The sequence below is a fragment of the Scardinius erythrophthalmus genome, assembly GCF_964197995.2.
Source record: "Scardinius erythrophthalmus genome assembly, chromosome: 12".
Lineage (NCBI taxonomy): Eukaryota > Metazoa > Chordata > Actinopteri > Cypriniformes > Leuciscidae > Scardinius > Scardinius erythrophthalmus.
The window spans coordinates 18,408,265-18,428,453 of record NC_138232.1 but is presented as its reverse complement, the minus strand read 5'-3'; the positions used below and the strand labels follow the sequence as shown (position 1 = coordinate 18,428,453).

General features: G+C 37.6%; 2 protein-coding genes across 11 annotated transcripts in view; both read right to left on the bottom strand.

Moving 5' to 3' along the window:
* Window positions 1-9,707: 9,707 nt before the first annotated feature.
* Window positions 9,708-15,631, bottom strand: gfi1ab (growth factor independent 1A transcription repressor b). 2 transcript variants are annotated; one of them, XM_081381273.1, is made up of 7 exons: window positions 15,526-15,631; window positions 12,712-12,918; window positions 12,184-12,384; window positions 11,218-11,600; window positions 10,991-11,128; window positions 10,719-10,884; window positions 9,708-10,615 (listed from the first exon to the last, which is right to left on the bottom strand). In XM_081381273.1, exons 2-7 carry the CDS (start codon window positions 12,821-12,823, stop codon window positions 10,437-10,439), a joined length of 1,179 nt encoding a protein of 392 aa, XP_081237399.1. In that variant the 5' UTR covers window positions 12,824-12,918; window positions 15,526-15,631; the 3' UTR covers window positions 9,708-10,436. The 2 variants fall into 2 exon arrangements, with proteins under 2 accessions (XP_081237399.1, XP_081237400.1); XM_081381274.1 differs by having other exon boundaries at window positions 9,710-10,615; window positions 12,712-12,959; window positions 15,526-15,599.
* A 404-nt stretch (window positions 15,632-16,035) lies between these two features.
* The window catches only part of evi5b (ecotropic viral integration site 5b), a 56,102-nt gene continuing 51,948 nt past the window's right edge, over window positions 16,036-20,189 (bottom strand). For all 9 annotated transcript variants that reach the window (XM_081381268.1, XM_081381264.1, XM_081381265.1 and 6 more), the window contains one exon: window positions 16,036-17,910. In XM_081381268.1, the coding sequence (XP_081237394.1) occupies window positions 17,638-17,910 (273 nt within the window). In that variant the 3' untranslated portion in view covers window positions 16,036-17,637. The remainder of the gene's footprint in view (window positions 17,911-20,189) is intronic.

Here is a 20,189-nt window from a genome sequence, read left to right as displayed (position 1 = left end):
ATGTCTGGAGCTGAAGCTGTCTGCCAAAATCCCTCCCTAAACCCCAGCGAGCATGTCAAGAAAAACTGTACTGTTTAGGGGTCACTCCCTTGAGTCTGTGCCTTAGCTTTCACTGCCTTGCCTACAGATGGACTTGTGCGTTTGATTTGCAACAGTGCACTTTATATAGACATGGCTCAGATTTTCCATTCCCCATGATTTGGTAACTGCAGGAAGATTAAAAAAAAACTAAACAATAAATATTGTGATTCATGGAAACTACTCAAGTAATAGCTATAAGCCCATGCTTGAACCTTTACCACACAGACACACAGAGGAGAGGTCAGAGTCAGGTAAAATCAGCTAGGCCTTGATGTATCATAGATAACAAATGAGTGTTTTCCCTTACTCCCTTATTTAAAACGTGCAAATGAAAACATGTATTTGTGACCCTGGATCACAAAATCAGTCACAAGTCACACAGGTATATTTGTGGCAATAGCCAACAATACATTGTATGGGTCAAAATGATCGATTTTTTTGCACCCTCAGATTCCAGATGGTCAAATAGTTGTATTTCGGTCAAATTTTGTCCTGTCCTAACAAATCATACATAAATTGGAAAGCTTATTTATTCAGCTTTCAGATGATGTATAAAGCTCAATTTCCAAGAATTGACCCATGTGGCTGGTTTTGTGGTCCAGGGTCACATTTATGTGCTCAATCTTCAAGGGGGAAGCAGCATCTGTAATGCTAAAATGGTAGATCTGAGTGTTGTCAGAGTGACTGGGATCATGAGGAAAAGAAAACAACAGATCCATACAACCATACAGGTGCTTCTATTGCTGATGCCTGCTTGCCCTTTTGTAAATCGGCATTTTGATGGCGATTACCTGTGTTGAGTTGTTCCAAATCAATACGTACAGTGTGTGAACCTTAATTGACAAGGATAACGCTGGCCCCTTTTCTGAAGGAGAGACACCCTGTCTGCCTTTGATCAATACCATGCTCACCAGCACGACACAGTCCACTTGTGTGCTCTGGTACCCTGTGCCTTCATCTCTGTAGGCAACCCCCAATGGCAGAAGAGGCTGGGATGTTACATGTGAACAGGCTGTCAAAGCAATTTTGTCAGTCTGCTCATTCTCTGGTGTTTAGAGATGCTGACACACTGTGTACTGGTTCCCATGATTTTATTAAGGTGATGGAAGCTTTTAGCCATGTTTTTTTCCACTCTCCCCCTCCCTCCCTCTCTCTCTCCTTTTATCCACGAGTACATGTACAAGTGTTTTAATTTGTATTCCTCCTGCCAAATATGTCTCTGAAGCACCTTGTTTGCCTGTCATGCAGGTCAACAGATCATCCGTTTTATTATTATTATTATTATTATTGAATTTTTTGGAGTTTAACTTTTAATCAACAGCATAACTTGTGTGATGTAAATACAGGTAATGATTTTTACTGACACTTATTGAGCTGTTCCTGTTCTGGACTTTGCCAAGCTGTGTGATATAGGTATTTTGTGAAATATTTGGGCCAAACTTTTTGACCACAACAGACCACAAAATGTTTCTGTGGAAGTCTGTTTCCGCCTCCACCTCACAATATTACTTAAAAATCTTATAATGTGGTTATATCCTTTAGTTTATATTCAGCAAGTGTTTTTTTTTTTTATTGTTTTTTTTATGGTCCTTTAACACATTCAGTTGACTATAAGTAACGTTGCACCTAAGTGTCTACTAACTCTCATTAGACTTTGCGTATTAGAGTATTAGTAGACTGGTAAGGTTAGGATTAGAATAAGATGGCATGTAGGTGCAAATTTACTTATAGTCAGTCTGTTGGAGGACAAACACAATAAAGAGTTAGCAGATATTCAGCAGACAGTCTACTAATACTCTAATATGAGTTAGTTGACACGTAGTTGCAAAGTTACTTCTAGTCAACAGAATGGACCATCAAAATAAAGTGTTACCTTTTTTTTGCCAAGTGATTTTATATCACACAATTATGACTGTATGTCTCTCAATTTAAATTCTACTTAAAGGGATAGTTCACTTTGAAATTAAATTTTGGTATGTTTTAGCTTACCTCAAGGGCATCCAAGATGTAGCTGCCTTTGTTTCCACAGTAATTTCAATTTTGATATTTTTAGGGCAAACCGTTCTTGTCTGTCAGTTGTATAATGCAGGTCTATGGTCACCACCTCATAGAGCATGCACAGAGTCCAAATTAAACAATTCCCCATCGTAAGTACACATTGATGGCCTAAGACACGAGACGAGGGGTTTATGTGAGAAAACGAACAGTATTTATATCGTTTTTACCTCTTGTACACTTTCCGGCGCTTGCGCAGACTAAGCCAGAACGCGTGGACGTGGTTGTGTACAAGAGGTAAAAACGATATAAATACTGTTCGTTTTCTCACATAAACCCCTCGTTTCGTGTCTTAGGCCATCAATGTGTACTTACGATGGGGAATTGTTTAATTTGGACTCTGTGCATGCTCTATGAGGTGGTGACCATAGACCTGCATTATACAACCGACAGACAAGAACGGTTTGCCCTAAAAATATCAAAATTGAAACTACTGTGGAAACAAAGACAGCTACATGTTGGATGCCCTTGAGGTAAGCTAAAACATACCAAAATTTAATTTCAAAGTGAACTACCCTATTAAATTGTGATTTTACATCTTACATCAATACCATATTAAATCTTGCAGTGTGACAATATCATGCAGTTCAAACTGTATTTCTACCAATGTTACCAATATTACATATCACAATTGCAACTTTATTTCTCATGAAATTGCCTTTATTTCTTACAATTGCAACTCTATATCTCACAGTGTGACTTCTGTCTAACCATGTGAATTTATTTATTATTTTTAAGCTTTATCTCACAGTTACCTTTCTCTCTCTCTCTCTCTCTCTCTCTCTCTCTCTCTCTCTCTCTCTCTCTCTCTCTCTCTCTCTCTCTCTCTCTCTCTCTCTCTCTCTCTCTCTCTCTCTCTCTCTCTCTCTCTCTCTCTCTCTCTCTCTCTCTCTCTCTCTCTCTCTCTCTCTCTCTCTCTCTCTCTCTCTCTCTCTCTCTCTCTCTCTCGCTGAGTTTTCTTTTACAACAAAGTGAATGTGATAAATCAAGTAAATGTGATTTGGAGGTCATTAGCCACACCTGCTTCTTCACGCTGGTGTTGTGCAAACATCTATAACTGGACTGTGTGGAAAGCAGGCTGGAAAAACTCTGAGTTGATTTGAGCAGATCAGGTACTGCTTGTGATCATTAATGATTTAGCATACACCAGCAGGGAAACGAGCAGGGCCAGTCTCATCTACCCCTGCAACCCAGATCTTTGTCCTCAGATCTCTGTAGTCTTTTACAGTGACCAGAATCAAAAGCAGTCTCTAATTTGGACCTTAAGATTAATTTCTCTATTTGAAATATTTAATGTGTGACGCGTTCATTGAATATGTGTAGCTGCATAAGCCCCCAGTTTTACTGTATAAAATAGTTTGAGTCAGAAATAAATGACTAATTGTTACACTCTTGTTTAAATTTAATTTACTTATTTCTAGCATGTTGACTCTTGTGTATAATTTTGCCTTTTCTGTTAGTCATGAGACCGTTATTATTTAATGCAGTTAGATTGTGTGAGATTTATCCACCAAAAGATCATGTTTGACATAAAGGAAATAATATATTTTTGAATAGAGTGGACCCTACACAAATGAACGGTGCATTAGTTTAGTTAAAGCTTGCTCTTTTGTCCCGTTTACACTTCACTGCCCATCAGAGTCAACACCAACCACATTCACACAACAGTAGAAAAACATAACAGCTGTTCGCACATACACCATTACATGAAACAGCCTTTTATCTCTAGTGCTTTTAAACAGAGTAGGAACATATCAGTGTGTCTGAGTTAGTGAGCAAACGTGTTGGTGTATTTTGTGCGTCTAGTGTCAGAATGTGTCTATGGGAGGAGGCTGTGCATGCGAGCGCGTGTGCGTGCCGGACCTCGGGGACGTTGGAAGTACTTACCAGCTCACTGTAGACTGCTTGATCTGTTGAGAAGCAGTGCAATGGCTTGATGGTGCTACAGACTGACACATGACTACACAGACCCTGAACAGACATTAGCACAAGCTTCAGCAAACCTACATCTGAGACTCAAATCATTCATTAAATCAGAACATCAAAAGGAACTTTACTTGAATGCCTCGACATAAATTTTTTATTATTACTGAGAATAAATCTTTTGTCTTTTTTTTCTCACCACCACCATCTCCTGTCTCTTTTTGCACTCTCTCTCTGCATATCAGCTTGCCTGCATCCCTCTCTCCTTCTCTCTTCTAGTTTGATACATCCTTTTGCTTGGCATGGTATTTTGTGAAATGGATCTTATGAATTTTTCAGAGAGGTTCATTGCTTTAGTCAGGCCTGGTTAAGTGGAGGATTGTATCAATTCGCAACCTTTTAGGCTGCATGTGCGCACTTTCAAAAATCACGTTCTTTATAGAAGAGGGATTTATGCTGGCCGATAATGATGGATGACTACTGATAATATTACTGTGTTATGCACTCTAAATATACTAAAACGTTCCCTTACGAAACTCACTTGAACTTTATTTGTATCTTTCTTGAAATGTAGACAAGGGCTTTGGTAATAGAGTGGTAAAAAAAGACTCTTACGTATTTATAGCTTTTAATTCTACTGTAACTGTGCAGCCTGGGCCTGTCTGTCACATTGTATTTGTTTCTGGCCAGAATGCTTCTTTTTGTTCAACCTTTTACCAACATGAATCCTTTTAGTGCTTTTGTCAGGATTCATATGCTATTAGATTACTCTTTAAATGTTGATGAAACAGAACCGATGTACTACGGCTAAAGAAATTGCTGTCTAGCAGGATGAACAATGTCATGGAAATTTGACTTATTAATAAGAGTGGGGGGTAGATTACAGAGAAATGTTTAAATTTTTAGGTGTAGTTTCCGTTCTTAATAGTCTCAATCCCATCTCATGAAACTCTCTGATTTGGAAAACTGATTAAAAAAAATAGTTATCTGATAATGTAAAATCAAATGCTATTTACACATATCTAGCAATTTATATATATATATATATATATATATATATATATATATATATATATATATATATATATATATATATATATATATATATATATATATATATATATATTTTATGAACATACTATATAAACAACATTTTACAGGTGTACTGAAAACTCCAACAAATATGAAACATCCCCTTACGTCTCCATTCGAGCGACAGCTAGCATCCAAATAGTGGTAGTGATATGTAATGCTAAATGAAGCAGATAAACATGTCTTTAAATGAGCAGCGACCTACTGCACCCACCTTTCAGCAGCTGACTAGCCCGACTGCGTGCTGTGCAGGGGTTGGTGGGCCCCACTGCGAGAGAACTAATGGAAAAGCTTTCAGGGCTTTAACCTGAAGGAAAACGTCAGCTCACATTTGGCTGCTCACCCAGGTCTAATGTCTCCCAATTGTGGCAATCACCATTGCTCTTACCCATTTTTATCATGCCCCCCCCCCCCCCCCCCCAACACACACACACGCTCATACACACACAGCCTTTCTCTGTTACACTCTCTCACACACTCATACTCCAGACCCATTGGACTCTGGAATGACTGACTTTAGAGCGTGCCAGGACTCTGGAGACTTACCTTGTTAAACAGTCCTGAAAACAACAAGGACCACGAAACAAAAGTGCGCAGAGTTTAGGCAGTAAAAGCGTGGTACTCAGGCTCAGCTGGGACATCCCAAAGCAGACTGGGAAAATGCTCCCTGTTCCCTTGAGTCTGTGCTGTAGTGTCATGTCAAGCTGGAATGAATAGGAGCAGACAGACACTGTACTCTGATGGCCTCTCACACTGTAACCTGATGCAGTTTAAGACAAATCAGACTTTTCAATTTTTGTATTTCTTTGTGTTATGTACTTAGTGAGTCAGTTTTATTCTAAAAATATTTGTATCTATTTTTTTAGCATATATTATATATCCTGTTTTATGAAAAAAGTCAAATTATATTTGTATATAGCACTTTTCACGATGCACAACATTTTCACGAAACCATTTCATTTTTATAGATTTCATATGCAGTACATAAATCTTTTTGTCAAGCATAGTTCATGTAACCCTGTGCAAATTGTTCTTCTCAAAGATAGTGTGAGGGTCTGTTATGCGTGCCAACCAAATTCCTTATGTATTTTCCTCGCTTTTTTTCTACCGTTCTTTCTAAAATCATGAATAATTTGTATCACCACCCTACTGCCTGATGACAGCTGTGCAGTTGTCTTGCAGTCTATTTTTCAGATCAAGTAAATAATGAATAAAGCGCCACAACAAAAGAACACAGTATCTGAGCCCTGTCTCCCTGAGACCTTCCACCGCTCTCCAGTCACAGAGGTGTAGACGCCCTGCATTTCTTCTGTCACCTCTGTTTATCTTTCTAAGTGAGAGACTACTGAGTAATTCATCAAAATACCAGAATATGTTTCACAGGTGATACATACATAACTTGTTTATGCTTGATTGCTTGCGCGATACTTGTGCTTGGGAAATGTTGAAATTATTTTTTAAACAATCCAGATTTCCCTCTTTTTAGATCTCCCTATTTTTTTCCCCACTGGTTTTCAGTGTTTTTCTCATATGTGTAACACAGTATTGTGAAAAGCACTATACAAATAAATGTGAATTGAATTGAATTATTCAAGTCAGCAGATGATGTCATGATGATTGGGAATTTGGAGGATTCCTAGCTAGGATTTAGGATCGACCATATCAGGAGAGTGTGCTGGTGATATTTCACTCTCTCATAGATAGAAACATTGTTTGTCTATCATTAAACATGTTTTGAGACCACTGTGGCAGGGTGCTGTTCTTTTTGGTTTTTGTCCATAAAATGAAAGTCAATGGTAAAAAATTATTTCTTCAAAAATATTTTCTTTTGTGTTCTGCAGAAGAAAGTTCATGTAAACCCCAAGTTATGAGGACAAAATAAATGAGGACATTTTTGTTTCCCATGAGGAAATAATTTTTTTTTTTTTTTTTGAAAATTCTAATTGGTATGTTTACAATTTGTAAAGCATAAAAATCATTATGTCTATGGAAAGTCCCGAGAGAGTGTGTGTGTGTGTGTGTGTGTGTGTGTGTGTGGGTGTGTAAGCCAGAGAATGAAGTGCTCTGATTACTCGCCCGCTGAAATTGATTGGGCTCTTTCCAGGACTTCTTCTATTCATATTTGATATGCCTGGAGGCTGTGGGGCAACGGTCTTAAAAACCTCACTGAAATCTGGCCTGGCCTAATGGTCCAAGCTTGAGTGAACTGCAGAGGATTGAAACTGTGGTGGATACTGACCTGCGTAAAGGCATTGCAATCCCTGCAGCACTCTGGACAACATCCTTACCCACACTGCCACTCTGTCTACTCTAATTCAGACCACTGTAATCAAAAATGATTGTTGGTTTAACTTAAAGTAAGTTACCTGGCTGCCTTACAATTTTGAGTTCATTGAAATGAAAAATTTTAGTTATACTAAAAGTCGTCAGGCTTTTTACAATAGGCTACAGATTATTCTTTTTTTGCAGTCATAATAGCGTTTTTAGTCGTTTCAGCAGATCTGTGGGAATCATTTTGATAACGTTCTCATCTGTACAGAGGAAAAAACCTTTGTCGTGTCAAACAGAGGAGATTGGTTTAATGAATAGAAACTCAAAATATGATGTTATCTAAACCACATTAATTACTTGATTTGACAAAAAAATAGAATTCAGTGAAGGGAAATGACGAATTCTGCATGTGAAATGATATTTGGTTTCATTCCAAATATTACTTTCTAAATATTATCCTAATTCCAGGCATGTTCGATTTTCCCTCACAGCAGCAGGACATGTAAATCCCACAGCCATGTGCTTATCTCTCTTTTCTCTAGAATAAATATGCATTTTCCTGTTCCTCTCAGTCAAATCTTTGGGGTTTTAAAATATTCAGTATTTTCGCGGGCCTGAATGCAGCAAGATTTGAGCTATAAAAAGTCAGTGATTTCAATCTTTGATTGTATCTTCGCACTATACCAAAACTTGTGCTTCTAAGTTGTAACGCAGAACTAAAATGGCATTTCGAACAATGTTGAGGGTAGGCTACTTTTGGAAAATGAGAAATCAAGTTTTTTCCTGGCTAATGCAGCGCGGTTGCGTATAACATCATTTAAACCGTATATTATTAACCCTCTTTGTGCCAGATCCAGATAAGCTGACGTTATATCCCGGGGCCATTTTAAACTGCAGGCCAGCAGAAAGCACTGACCCGCCATATTCCGTGGGCATGAGTGAACTGTTTCTGCTGAATAAACTTCCTTTATTTACACTTAGTTTAGTTAACAGCGGAGATCCAACTGTGTTTAGAGTGTAAATAAAAAGGGAATAATAATGTTCATGGTCAGAAGACGATATTCCCTTTTATTTACAGCCGTTTGATTTGATGATATCTGCACCTTGCTTAGCATTTGCACGCACACACACAGAAAAATATATGTGATATAAGAAATATGAAGATTTTGGTCAGGTAGGCTACACTTTGTTTCTGAGGAGGACTAATAGTTAATTATAGGCTACTGTGCCATATAATTAATGATTTGATGAAATTATAAATATTGTTACGTATTAAAAATAAATAGGCTACGAATCAAAGTGCTTTCAATAATTTTAAATGCGGCATGTTTCTCAGACTGAGGAATAAATCAGTGGGGAAATTAACAACAGAGTCTGAGACCAAATGGACAGATGTAAAAATGTTACTCTAAGTTTTAGATGAAAAATATTTTCGTGTCATTTTTTTATTAACAATGAGCATGAATTTAATATTTAAATATAACTAATAATAGGCCTATAAATATACAGTTTTTAATAGATCCTAATTTTTGCAGTTTTATTCACTAGTCCCAAGACAACTGAATTAAGTAAATATAGAGGGAGTGTACACTGAATTAAATTGAGACAAAATTCTAAAGAATCGTGCTGCATTCGCTCATTTTAATCAAGTAAATAAAAAATAAAAAACAGGCCTGAATCATATAGAACAATTATTTGCGACATGATCATATCACTTTGATGACTGTTGAATTTCATTTAAACTTTACACAATAGGCTAATTATGTTCTCTTCAAACATAAATGTATAAAGTTGATTTAATGAAGTGTATTGTTTAGTAGATCAGTTCAATGGCTTTCCCTTTTTTCAGTGTTTTTGACAGTGCCTATGTTATTTTGTGACACTTTCTTTGCAGTCTCCTTGTAATTACTGAGATTTATAAATAATTGATCAGGTGTCTTTATTTTTCTCGTCCCTTTCCCATTAACTTACGTTATTTAATGGCGTTTCAATAATTCTTATCTTGAAAATATAAGATAGCCTAATGCGAATTCACTGATCGCGAAACACGACAAGTGGAATTTCCCACAGCTCTGTTGCGAATAAATAGGCCTATGGGCTATTTTTATTTAAAACGTAACGAAATGCTTTAATTTACAATCATAAAAATGAAATGCCCTATGCTTAGCTCAAGTTATCCGATGCGCGCAGTAGCCATACAGAGATTTTACAAATCAGTATGAAACAACAACTTTGTTTATTACACACACACACACACACACACAAAAAAAATACACGCTAGAAATATCTCTTCGTAATATTCTTTATTTCAATAAATAGTGTAAATTATATCAAACAAATAGGGTATTTGTCAATTTAATTTATCTGACAAGGTATATTAGTTAAGTAAGGCTATTTTATTTACGCTAAAGAAAACGAACCTAATAGAAAAGAAGAAATGATGACTGTAATGGTTCGAGAAGCCAAATAGCCTCATTTAAGTTGGGCTATAGTACACAAACAATCCTTTTATTGATGAAATCTCGCAGTCTATTGTAGTGCTTGTTTTGCCAGCATCCCATTCGCAGCGTTGAAAACAAAGTGACATTCTTTTGAGATGCGGTGATTTTTCTCTCCTTCAGCTGATATTTTGGGCGATACAGTGTCCTTTCTCGCGGCGGTTATATTTCGTCCCTGATTATTTTGGTGAAAATATTTTGGGTTCAGACACGATGCCTGACATGTTTCTGCAGCGGACTAATGATTTGAATGAAGATACCCTGTGATACCCTGTTATAATATCACCATGAAAGCTGTCAGACCTGCTGGCCTGCTGCTGACTCGTAGGCAAATCTCACAAAGCATAAACAGCTCTACAACTATTGTAAACGCCATTTGTCGCCAACTCTAAAACACTGATTTAATGTTTTATGAATGAGCATTTTGTAGCTTGTTAAATTAAAAAGCCTGTTAAAGTCCCGACGGGGTTTCCAATAGTGTTTGGTAAAGTCCTTGACTCGTGAACCAATGTTTCCTCACTTCAGTCCATGTTGTGTTTCCTTGTGTCTTCTTAAATCGACCTTGCGCTGGAATCCTTTGCCGCAGAGGTCACATCCAAACGGTTTGAATCCAGTGTGTTTTCGACTGTGCGTTATCAGATTGGAGCTCTGACTGAAAGCTTTCCCACACACCTGACATTTGTGTGGTTTTTCCCCTAGAAGAGAAAATCCACACGTCAACGTTTTCACCCAAAGTTCTATTTTTATAGATAAAGTTCTAGAAACATTTCCATAGGGCTACACCTTTATTTCGTTTACCTGTGTGGATGAATGTGTGTTTCTTCATATCTGATTTCTGGTGAAATCTCTTCCCGCAGAACTGGCATGGGTATGGTCGTGTATCGGAGTGTATAAGGAGATGAGTGGACAGAGTGGATGATCTTTTAAAACTTTTCCCACAGATTTTACAATCAAAACTTCTCTCCTGTGGGATAAAAGGCGTGTTTGTTCAAATTCAATCGATTTCAGTTACGCAAATGAAACATTTGTGCTATGATTTTCATTCCTAAATATGAACATGATGCGAGCACCTGTGAGTGAACAGCTTTGTGTTGTTCCAGACTGACCGCGTGTCCGAACGTTTTCCCACAGATGTCGCAAGCAAAGGGTCTTGTTCCACTATGCGACCTCCGGACGTGAACTTCCAAGCCATGTGGTGTGGAAAACACCTGTGGAGCAGAGAGGACCATCTTTAATAAATAATGTCTAATCGTGATTTCTAAAAACAGTCAAGCTAATTTGCGCTTGTAAACATTACCTTGCTGCATTTGATGCATTTGTATGCGCCATTTAGCAGGAGACGACTACACATCGCATTGGAGCTGGACTTTATGTCAGTTCCTTTTCCCAGTATGCTGCTGTCGTCATAAAATCCAGAGGCAGTGGCGCGCTCGAATAGGGTGGCAGTGGAGCCGTAAATGCCTGCGCCAGATCCTCGTTCAGTGAAAAGAGAGGGCTCGACATGCACGCGCTCATTGTAATAGACTGGAGGAGTTGGCCGCTCGTGAGAGTGGTGATGATTGAGAGTATGTACCAGCTGTCTGATTTCACATCCCGAGTACCTGCTCCACGCGTAAGGCCTGAAAGGGACGGCGAATGGCTGTGTTTCCTCAACGGATGGTGAAAAAGATTTGGCTGACTCTGTTAAAAGAGAAAAACGATCAATTAGCCTAATGATTTCCGTGTTTTAAATACGCTGTTATTCGGTTTAGAGTTATAAAGTGACTATTGCTATCTGCATTGATAGCTATCAGCAAGATTGCTTGCTCATCTGCAATAGGATGTCTCCGAGACGTTTCCTGTCAGATGTTAAATAGACATTTAGAAAATATCTTTAAGATGTTTAGTGTGATTTAGAATGTATGTAAAACTGCTTTATCTAAAATGTCTTTTAAACGTTTTCCAGATTAAGCGCTCTATAAGACATCTTAGAGACGTATATAGGCCTGTAGCCTGTGTGCCATTTATTTGTTACGTACGTTTTGTGCCAAAATTTGATGAGGTGGTATAGCTGGTATACTTTTAAAACAAAACAAACGTTTTTGTGATATATATTTGATAAACATTGTTTTATTCAAATTCTGTCCGATAATAATCCGAAATGAACGAAAACCATTTAAAAATTATAAATAATATATATATATAAAATAATATGCATTCACGCTATAAATGCAATTTGATGGGCTTTAAATATTTAGATATCTCCAATAAAGTACACCCGTACCCGGTGATGCTGATGGTGATGGAGGTCGCCAAAAGTCTTCGTAATCTGACGAGCGGTCGCACACGCTTTCCCCAGAGCTGAGAGGAGATTTGGAGGAAATATCAGCTTGATCCACCAGGTGAGAGTGCGGAGAACAAGCATCAGTCGTGTCGCCTGTCAGAGCATCCGTACAGCACTCGGAGTCGTCTGAAGTTTTGCTTTCTGTAATGATTTCCCCCCCCGTCAAAACCACAGCTGTAAACTATTCAATCTGAATCTCACAACATAGGCTATGGGTAGGCTACAACGAAAATCTAGAATCCAGAGTTTTCCTCACACAAATGTAGTCATAAGCTACGCTCAGTATTTTACAATCACTTTCTTTCTTAGACAAATAAACAATGACTTTGCAAATGATTATGCTTATGTAGAAATAAAAGAAAGGTAACTAGACTTTTTTCTTTTGCATACATACATTTTCTGTTTGACAATTGCAATGCATTCTCCATTGTTCTTCATTTCTACGTTTTAAATGTAATTTTGACATACCTGCGCATATGTGAGCTAAAATGGAATCAAGTCTTTTGTAGTCATCCTCCAAAGATCGTGGCTGGTGGTAGCTGTGTGCTTTTTTGCTCTTCACCAAGAAAGACCTAGGCATTGTGTCTCCTCTAGTTCCTTCCTTCGATGTCCTCGGTCATTAGTGAAGATCAGGCAATCTGTCAGATCCACAGATCATGCGGTGGCTTTTTATCTCTGAAAAGATTTGAAGACCATTTGGTTGAAGAGCAGCGCGTCTGTATAGAGGATGGCAGAGTGGGAGCATGCGTAAAGCAATTCTCTCGTCTGCCAGGTGTTATGAAGACAGGTGCTTTAAAGGGACAACTACCCAGCCTTAGGCCTGTGATTGGTCCGCCCCTCTATGAGAGGACAGACAGGTCCGGGGGGAACCGTGGCTATCAGGATAAGTGATACACTGTTTTATCAATGTGTTACTCAATCCCTAGCTGCAGGGGGAGAGGAAACGAGGAGACGGCAACCCAGCCTGTGCATGCCTTCTGCAGCTAACGATTCGCGCAGGTTTTGGTTTTAAGGACTTGCCGTTAAAACAAAAACAAACAAAAAATATATAAATTTTCTTCCAAAACAGTTTTTTTTTTTTATAAATAGGGACTGCTTATCTAATTTGTTTTGCGTTAACATAGCCGATGGATCCTCATATTCATATAGACATATATAAAATGCTAAAAATATATAGGTCTATATTGTTATTGGCTTTTTTTCTTAACACATCAACAAAAATCGTGCAAACTATGTATTTATTTTTGTTTGCTGTAGGCTATTAGCAAATATGGACACGTTCATTTAAAAAGTAGGTCTAGATAAAATATTTCATTTGAAATGTATTAAATATTTATTATTTTATTCTGTATGATTTTTTTTAAGTTTCTGGTAATGCGCCAAAAACACCCCCTCAGATACAATTCAATAAACTAAACACTATGACAATCTAGACGTCATCATTATTAAAATCTTCAAAGACAAATATCTCCTCCCTTAACCACTGTATCTTATGATTTGCTACAATTGTCCAAAATAGGCCTTTGAAGTCATTATTTTAAAGAAAACAAGTGGATTTTTAAAACAGTCATTTGTAAAACTATAGCCTAAGATAAATATAGCCTATCAAATAATTATATTTCTAATAAAAACATTGAATTGTCGTGAGTGACCATATTGCGCAAGACCAATAACTGCCGAATGAACAATAAAACTCAATTTCACAGTCAAAATCATTTATTTTTTGGATTTAATTTTTAATTCAATATGTAGGCTAATTTTCAAAATTAAGTTTTATTTATGTATTAAGTCTTATTAATTCCAGTCATCTCAATGGCAAAAAGTGTTCCAATCAACCAGAATACACCCCTAAAGTTAATGTCCGAAATTAGAATGCGTTTTTTTAAATCTTAAATGATAATTGACTAGCTATAGGTTCATTAACCGGACTTTATCGAGGTGATCAAGTAAAACTTGGTTTTAGTAGACATGAAATAAAGCTGTCCACACGCCAGCGGGGTCACGGTGATCTCGAGTTTCGTGGCTGCTCAGTGAACAGAGCGTCCTTGTTCAGAGTGGACGCTGGTGATCTGTCGTGGACACAACAGGGACACGCATTCAACTCGTGCGGCAGACAATCAGTGGGACCCCATACACCAGCCAATCAGTCTCCGTCTCACCTGCCTTTGACTCGTGACAGCCGCGCAAATGAATCGCTTCACTTCACTACCTAGAGCGCTATTGCTGTCTGTCATTTAGGGGGAAAAGCTGATGTGGGGCTAAGCGTTATCTTTACTGCTTCAACTTGTTATTTGGACATTTTTCGCTCACTTTATGATCAGTTTGTATGGATTTATGAAATCTGTCGCGCCCATCAGATAGGCTACGTTACCTATAATCGCACAGTCCAGGATGATCCGCAGTGAGTGTGTTTGATAGCCTACTGCCAACAGCGAAGCGCAGGAAATCAAAGCGCAATGTGCCCTCCGTCGATTAGACATGCCACCCCAGGGTAGGCCTATCCGGTAGATATGATACCGATAATGCAAGGACACTATTGCCAATATCTTGACTGATGTTATGACATTATCTCACATTTTACTGTGTAGCCATCACGAGAAACATAGGAAACAATCATATAGGCTATCCCACATAACGAAAGTGACAACCTAAACACGGCAAGCTATACCGAACACGAGGGGAATATTTAGGCTACATAAATGGTTAACTCAATAACGGCACAAAATAGCCTACTTTTATGTCGTTCCATAGACCTGCGTCAGTGTCATGATACATGAATTAACTCTCAGAACAAACGAAGATAAAAAGCAATATCCTGACCATTGCTGCATGCTTCCTTTTTTTTCTAATTTTTTTTTAATAGCCTATATATAAGGATGTGCTTTAAATATTGTACTTCTAAAATACAGAACCTACTATTTAGTTATAAAGATATAGGCTAAAGAATATTTTATGAGCAACCAAATAACGTTACCAAAATCTTTATAACGCTTCTCTTCTATTTGATCATCTTTATCGTCCTGCACAGTTGAATGTCATCAACGAAATACCAAGCGTTGCAAATTAAAACGTTTGTTTTTGTACTAGTAAAACGTTCCAGATACAAGTCAAGCTTTATTCATATTAAATACGTATGCTACAGTATGAAACTTCACGCATAACTGGAAACGCGCGAACTGTGATTGCTCTTAGCGAAACCCTGATTCTAGAATTATGTTTTATCTGTCACTTTAAATTTAACAAGAGCTCATTCCCCAACAGGAATTGCAGTAGCCTACTTACCCGATAGTCTAACACAATTCGTTGTAAGATGATTTCAGGACAGTTGATGTGTTTTCGTTTAAGGCAAAGAGCGCACAGCCAATCTCCTCTCATGGGTTTTAAGCATACGAACATCTACACACACACACACACACACGCTTCCTGAAGAACGTTATTTGCGACACATCTCAATAGCATTCCAGTGTAAAGAGGGCTGTACCTTCAACAGCTGCTTATTTCAGTGCACTGAATGTTTATTTGTCTTGAAAAACAGCGTTACATAAAATAATTCATAAATAAATAATGTTAATAGTTTTTTTCTAATACAATACAAGAAAAAAAATACACGTTCGAGTTTTTTTTCTCGGTGTCAAGAGAAACTGTTTTACAAAATAGTATTGCATTAAATGTTGGGAATAATATAAATAATAATAATAATAATAATTGGCTTACCACACATTTTCGTTCGACTAATCGACTCTTTTTGCTGCTGCATGGAAAATAGCGAACAAAACATGACAGTCACAGGCTACTATCAAATGTTTTTTTTATTGTGATATGAATCAACACGTCCATCATCTTCAAGACACTTATCTTGCATTGTCAACAGTCTGTAAAGCGTTTCATGCCCACAGGAACATTCCACAGGAACTCACTGTTAAACACTCAACTTTTGTAAGGTTTTAGTTGATATTACAACGGTTTTTCTTAATTGCTTTAAATCACTTTAGTGTTGTGTGCTTTGCAAGCTCGTTTAACAAAGTCTTTCTTTTGTATGTGGGCAAGGTGGACAAATAGTGTACCAACTTTACATCCATCATGATAGGTTTTTAGGCTTGCTCTCTGGAATTACTTTTGCTTTGAAGATGACTACCAAAGTCCACTGGGACACAAAAACTCATTGGAGAACAACAATGTAGAGTGAAGCTCAATTTAAATATATTGCCATAGACAGGGATAAGTAGTATTTTTCATTGTCGTGAAGTCCTATGCATGTCATCTGTGCAAAAATCCAAACTGATTCAGAAGCTAGTCGGTACAATACGTATGTAAAAAAGAAAAGGAGGGACAGTGTGTGTATACTTGTGTGCTCATTGCCCGTGATAGCCGTGAGTGAGGCCAGAGGAGAACATTGTTCCGATAAACACCGCTCTCTGCCTCCAATTGCATCAGTTTGCAGGTATTCATGATTCATAACATGCTCAGCATACCACATTTTGTAGAAAATATTGTAAATCAGCAAGAATTTCATAGAATCTTTCCAGGCACAAAAACAAATCAAAACTCCATCCTGTGAAAGAGAAATGACTACATCAAAGCTACATAAAAGTTATTGGACAGCACTGTGCTAGGAAGAGTTGTTGCCTTCAAAGACCTCCCAATTTCAGTAATACGTCCTTTAACTGTACAATACATTACAATATAGACATGACATCCACTGAATACATGTTTTCAAGTAATAATGGAGATTGAAAAAAAAAAAAAATCAAAACATGTACATATTTACATAGATGCTGGTTCCTTCACCCACATTTCACAATGTGTTCAAGACCCAATCTTATAATTCATGCCAGGGAAAAAAGGACTTGATAACCAGATATGACACCGTTGTATAAATATGGAACATATAAATGTCCTTATAAAGATGATAGTGTTCCATTCTTTAATATCCCTCAAAATGATGCATTGACTGGTTTCTCATGGTTTCTTAAAAAAGATGACTTAAAAAATAAAAGCTATGACAATGCAAAATCTTAATGCATAAAACACTACGCTATACAAAGTCGCTTCTCGTAATGTGAAAAAAATTGTGGGGTATTAGAAACACCCCCTTTTAAGGTTTTGGAATCCCGTGCCACAAAATTATTACTTCTATTACAAGGGTCTCAAAGAGCCTAAAAAGGCACATTAGCCATCTCTAGTGTGGCTAAAATTAAAAGTAGTGCCAGGACAAACATCTGACGCATTTTGGCAAAAACAAAACAAATGCAGATGTAAACCATGACCTTCAGATGAATGAGGGCTTTTCAAGTTCTCCAGTTCGAGTCCAATGCTCAATGCTGTAGGACGAGCTTACAGACCATGTTACCTTCCCAGACCTTTGATGGAAGTTTGTGTCACCAATCCATATGATCATACTGTAGTTGTCTTATGGCTGCCATTTGAGGGCACAGTAAGTCGTAGGGTATCTCCTTCCTCATCACCCTCACTCTCTGAGTCCTCCAGGTTTGGATGTAGTGTGATCCGGCCTCTAATCTGATGACTGGTCAGCTGGGGTGACAGCTTCACTCCATCTTCATCAGAGGACTGGTAGGATTCATTGTCACCTCCATAGTGATTGACTATATGAATCCCATCAAAACTGGGTTGGTCGGGTAATCCCTGCTGCCCTCTTAAGCATCGGACCTATGAGAAGAGGAAAGAGAACATCAGCTCAACTGAAACTTTAACATTTCATTTTACTACATGCAAATAAGTACCAGGAAACAATTTCTTCACAAAAAAAGGTAATAATAGGAAAGGTAACAGTTGCCAAACACACACCAATGCACAATCTCTGGACAGCACCATAAATTTAAACAAGCACATATACTGGGATGATGGGGCCAAAATGATTTTTCTACACAAACAATTTTAACTACAGTCAGTCAACAACATAATCTCATGGCAAATCAGAGCTATTTTACATTTGAGCAAATTAGTGGCTAATTCGTATGAATTTGCACAATCTCCTTCATTTTCATATGATCTGCTTACGGCCCTGTGATGGTTGTGGTTAAGGGTGGACCTTTGTAATAGTACAAATTCATACGAATTCGCATCTCGTAAAATAGTAATGTTTTCCTGTGAGATCAGGTTGGATAGTTCACCCAAAAGCCTACCCTAATGATGTTCAAAGACATTTTGAAGAATGACGTTTATTGTATGGACCAAAAAAAAAAAGAAGTAATTTTTCAAAATATCATCTTTTGTGTTCCAAAGAAGAAAGAAATGCATAGCTTTTTGGAACAACATGAGGGTGAGCAAAATATTTTTGAGTGAACTATACCTTTAAGAAACAAGTAACAAGTCAGGAGGTCATCTGGACTTGAAGGCTAAACCATGTATCATATATTACAATACAACGTTCAAAGTCCATTCATTTAAAATAAAAGTCCATGCTAAAAAAATGGCCAACTGTAAGCCAATAACATAAAAGTCCTGGTGTGAAATGTGGTTTTGAACTGAGAAACTTGCTCTGTGGTATAACACGCAGTTGATAGAGATGCATACACTCTTACCTGAAACATTCTGCCTCAGAAAGACAGACATGTGGAGAGAGATGCATTCATGGGTATTGCCGTGTAACCACAATCAGTAACATTCTGTTTTATGTCCCTTCAACAATGTAGTCATTCCAACTAATATTACCCAAAGTACAAAACAACCAAGAGTTTTTAAAGTGAGAACACAGTGTTCATGTGGGGTTTTAATGCAGTGTACATAGAAGAGGGCTGATGTGTGAGTTGTGGAGGCTAAAGAAAAAAAGAAAAAAAAAGAGAACAAGCCGGAAGGCAGCGTCAAAAAGGCAAGCGAGGCCACAAGTGTGACTCTGTGATGTTGAGAGATTAGCTTGAGTATGGTTTACTTGGTGCAAATGCGGCTGATTGGAAACCTCTCGCTGTTTAGCAACTACGTGATTTAAATAGCAACCAGATACCAGACATCCGTCCTTTTGTTTTAAGGTTATGAGTATGACTAAGCCGACTTTAGTGTGGCTGATCTTTTAAGCCCAACTTTACAACTTAATTCCACAAATCTCGAAATAAACCAATGCAGATAAAAGATATATATTGTGTAAAGGTGAGAGGTTTTCCTAAACTTGCCGTTATGGGCTGATTATTGTTGGCTCTTGACAAATTGCTTGTGATGTTCCTCATTTGACAAAATATTTGAATAAATGAATACATTTTAAATGTAAAAACATTAACATAAAAATCTAAATGAATTAACTCTAATTGAACTTACAACATTCCATGAAGCAAAAACAAAAATAACGTTAATTTAACTGGACTATTATTAAATGGTTCACGAACATCCAAATCAGTCTTGTTCGTAAGGGTTTGTGGCTACAGACAGGATTCATGCTGCTGCTTGATTGTGTACGAAGAGGAACCTGGCAGGTTTTAAGAGGTAAAGCTGTCTTGCTGCACTCTGCAGATAGGGATTGAGATGGATTTAGTAGAAAGTTGTTTGACCGCAAACCACCAGCCTTTTGTTGTCAGTATTAGGGAGGAGGAGAAAAATCACACTACATCCTGCCCTCTGTAAAATCAATTAAATGCTTTCCATTTTCTGTTCTGTCGCTCCACATTCAATTTAGCTCCCTTACCATGTAAAATAATGTCGAGCTAAGAAAAAAAAGAAAGAAAAAATTCTTAAACATCACACTAAAACGGGTTGTTCCGTAAATACATCAAAGTAAGAAACATTATTGAAGTCATGCTCACTGCACATATTGTGTCAACACATTTCCCAACACAATGCTTACAACTGCAAGTGATGTCAAATTCCAAATAAACATTACACAGTCTATATCTACCCATACCACCCACCTACATAAGAAACATCACTGACCGGCAAAAGAAGCTATTAGACCAGATCCTTAATGCCTAATAACACTTAGGCTACTGTAAATTAACCCA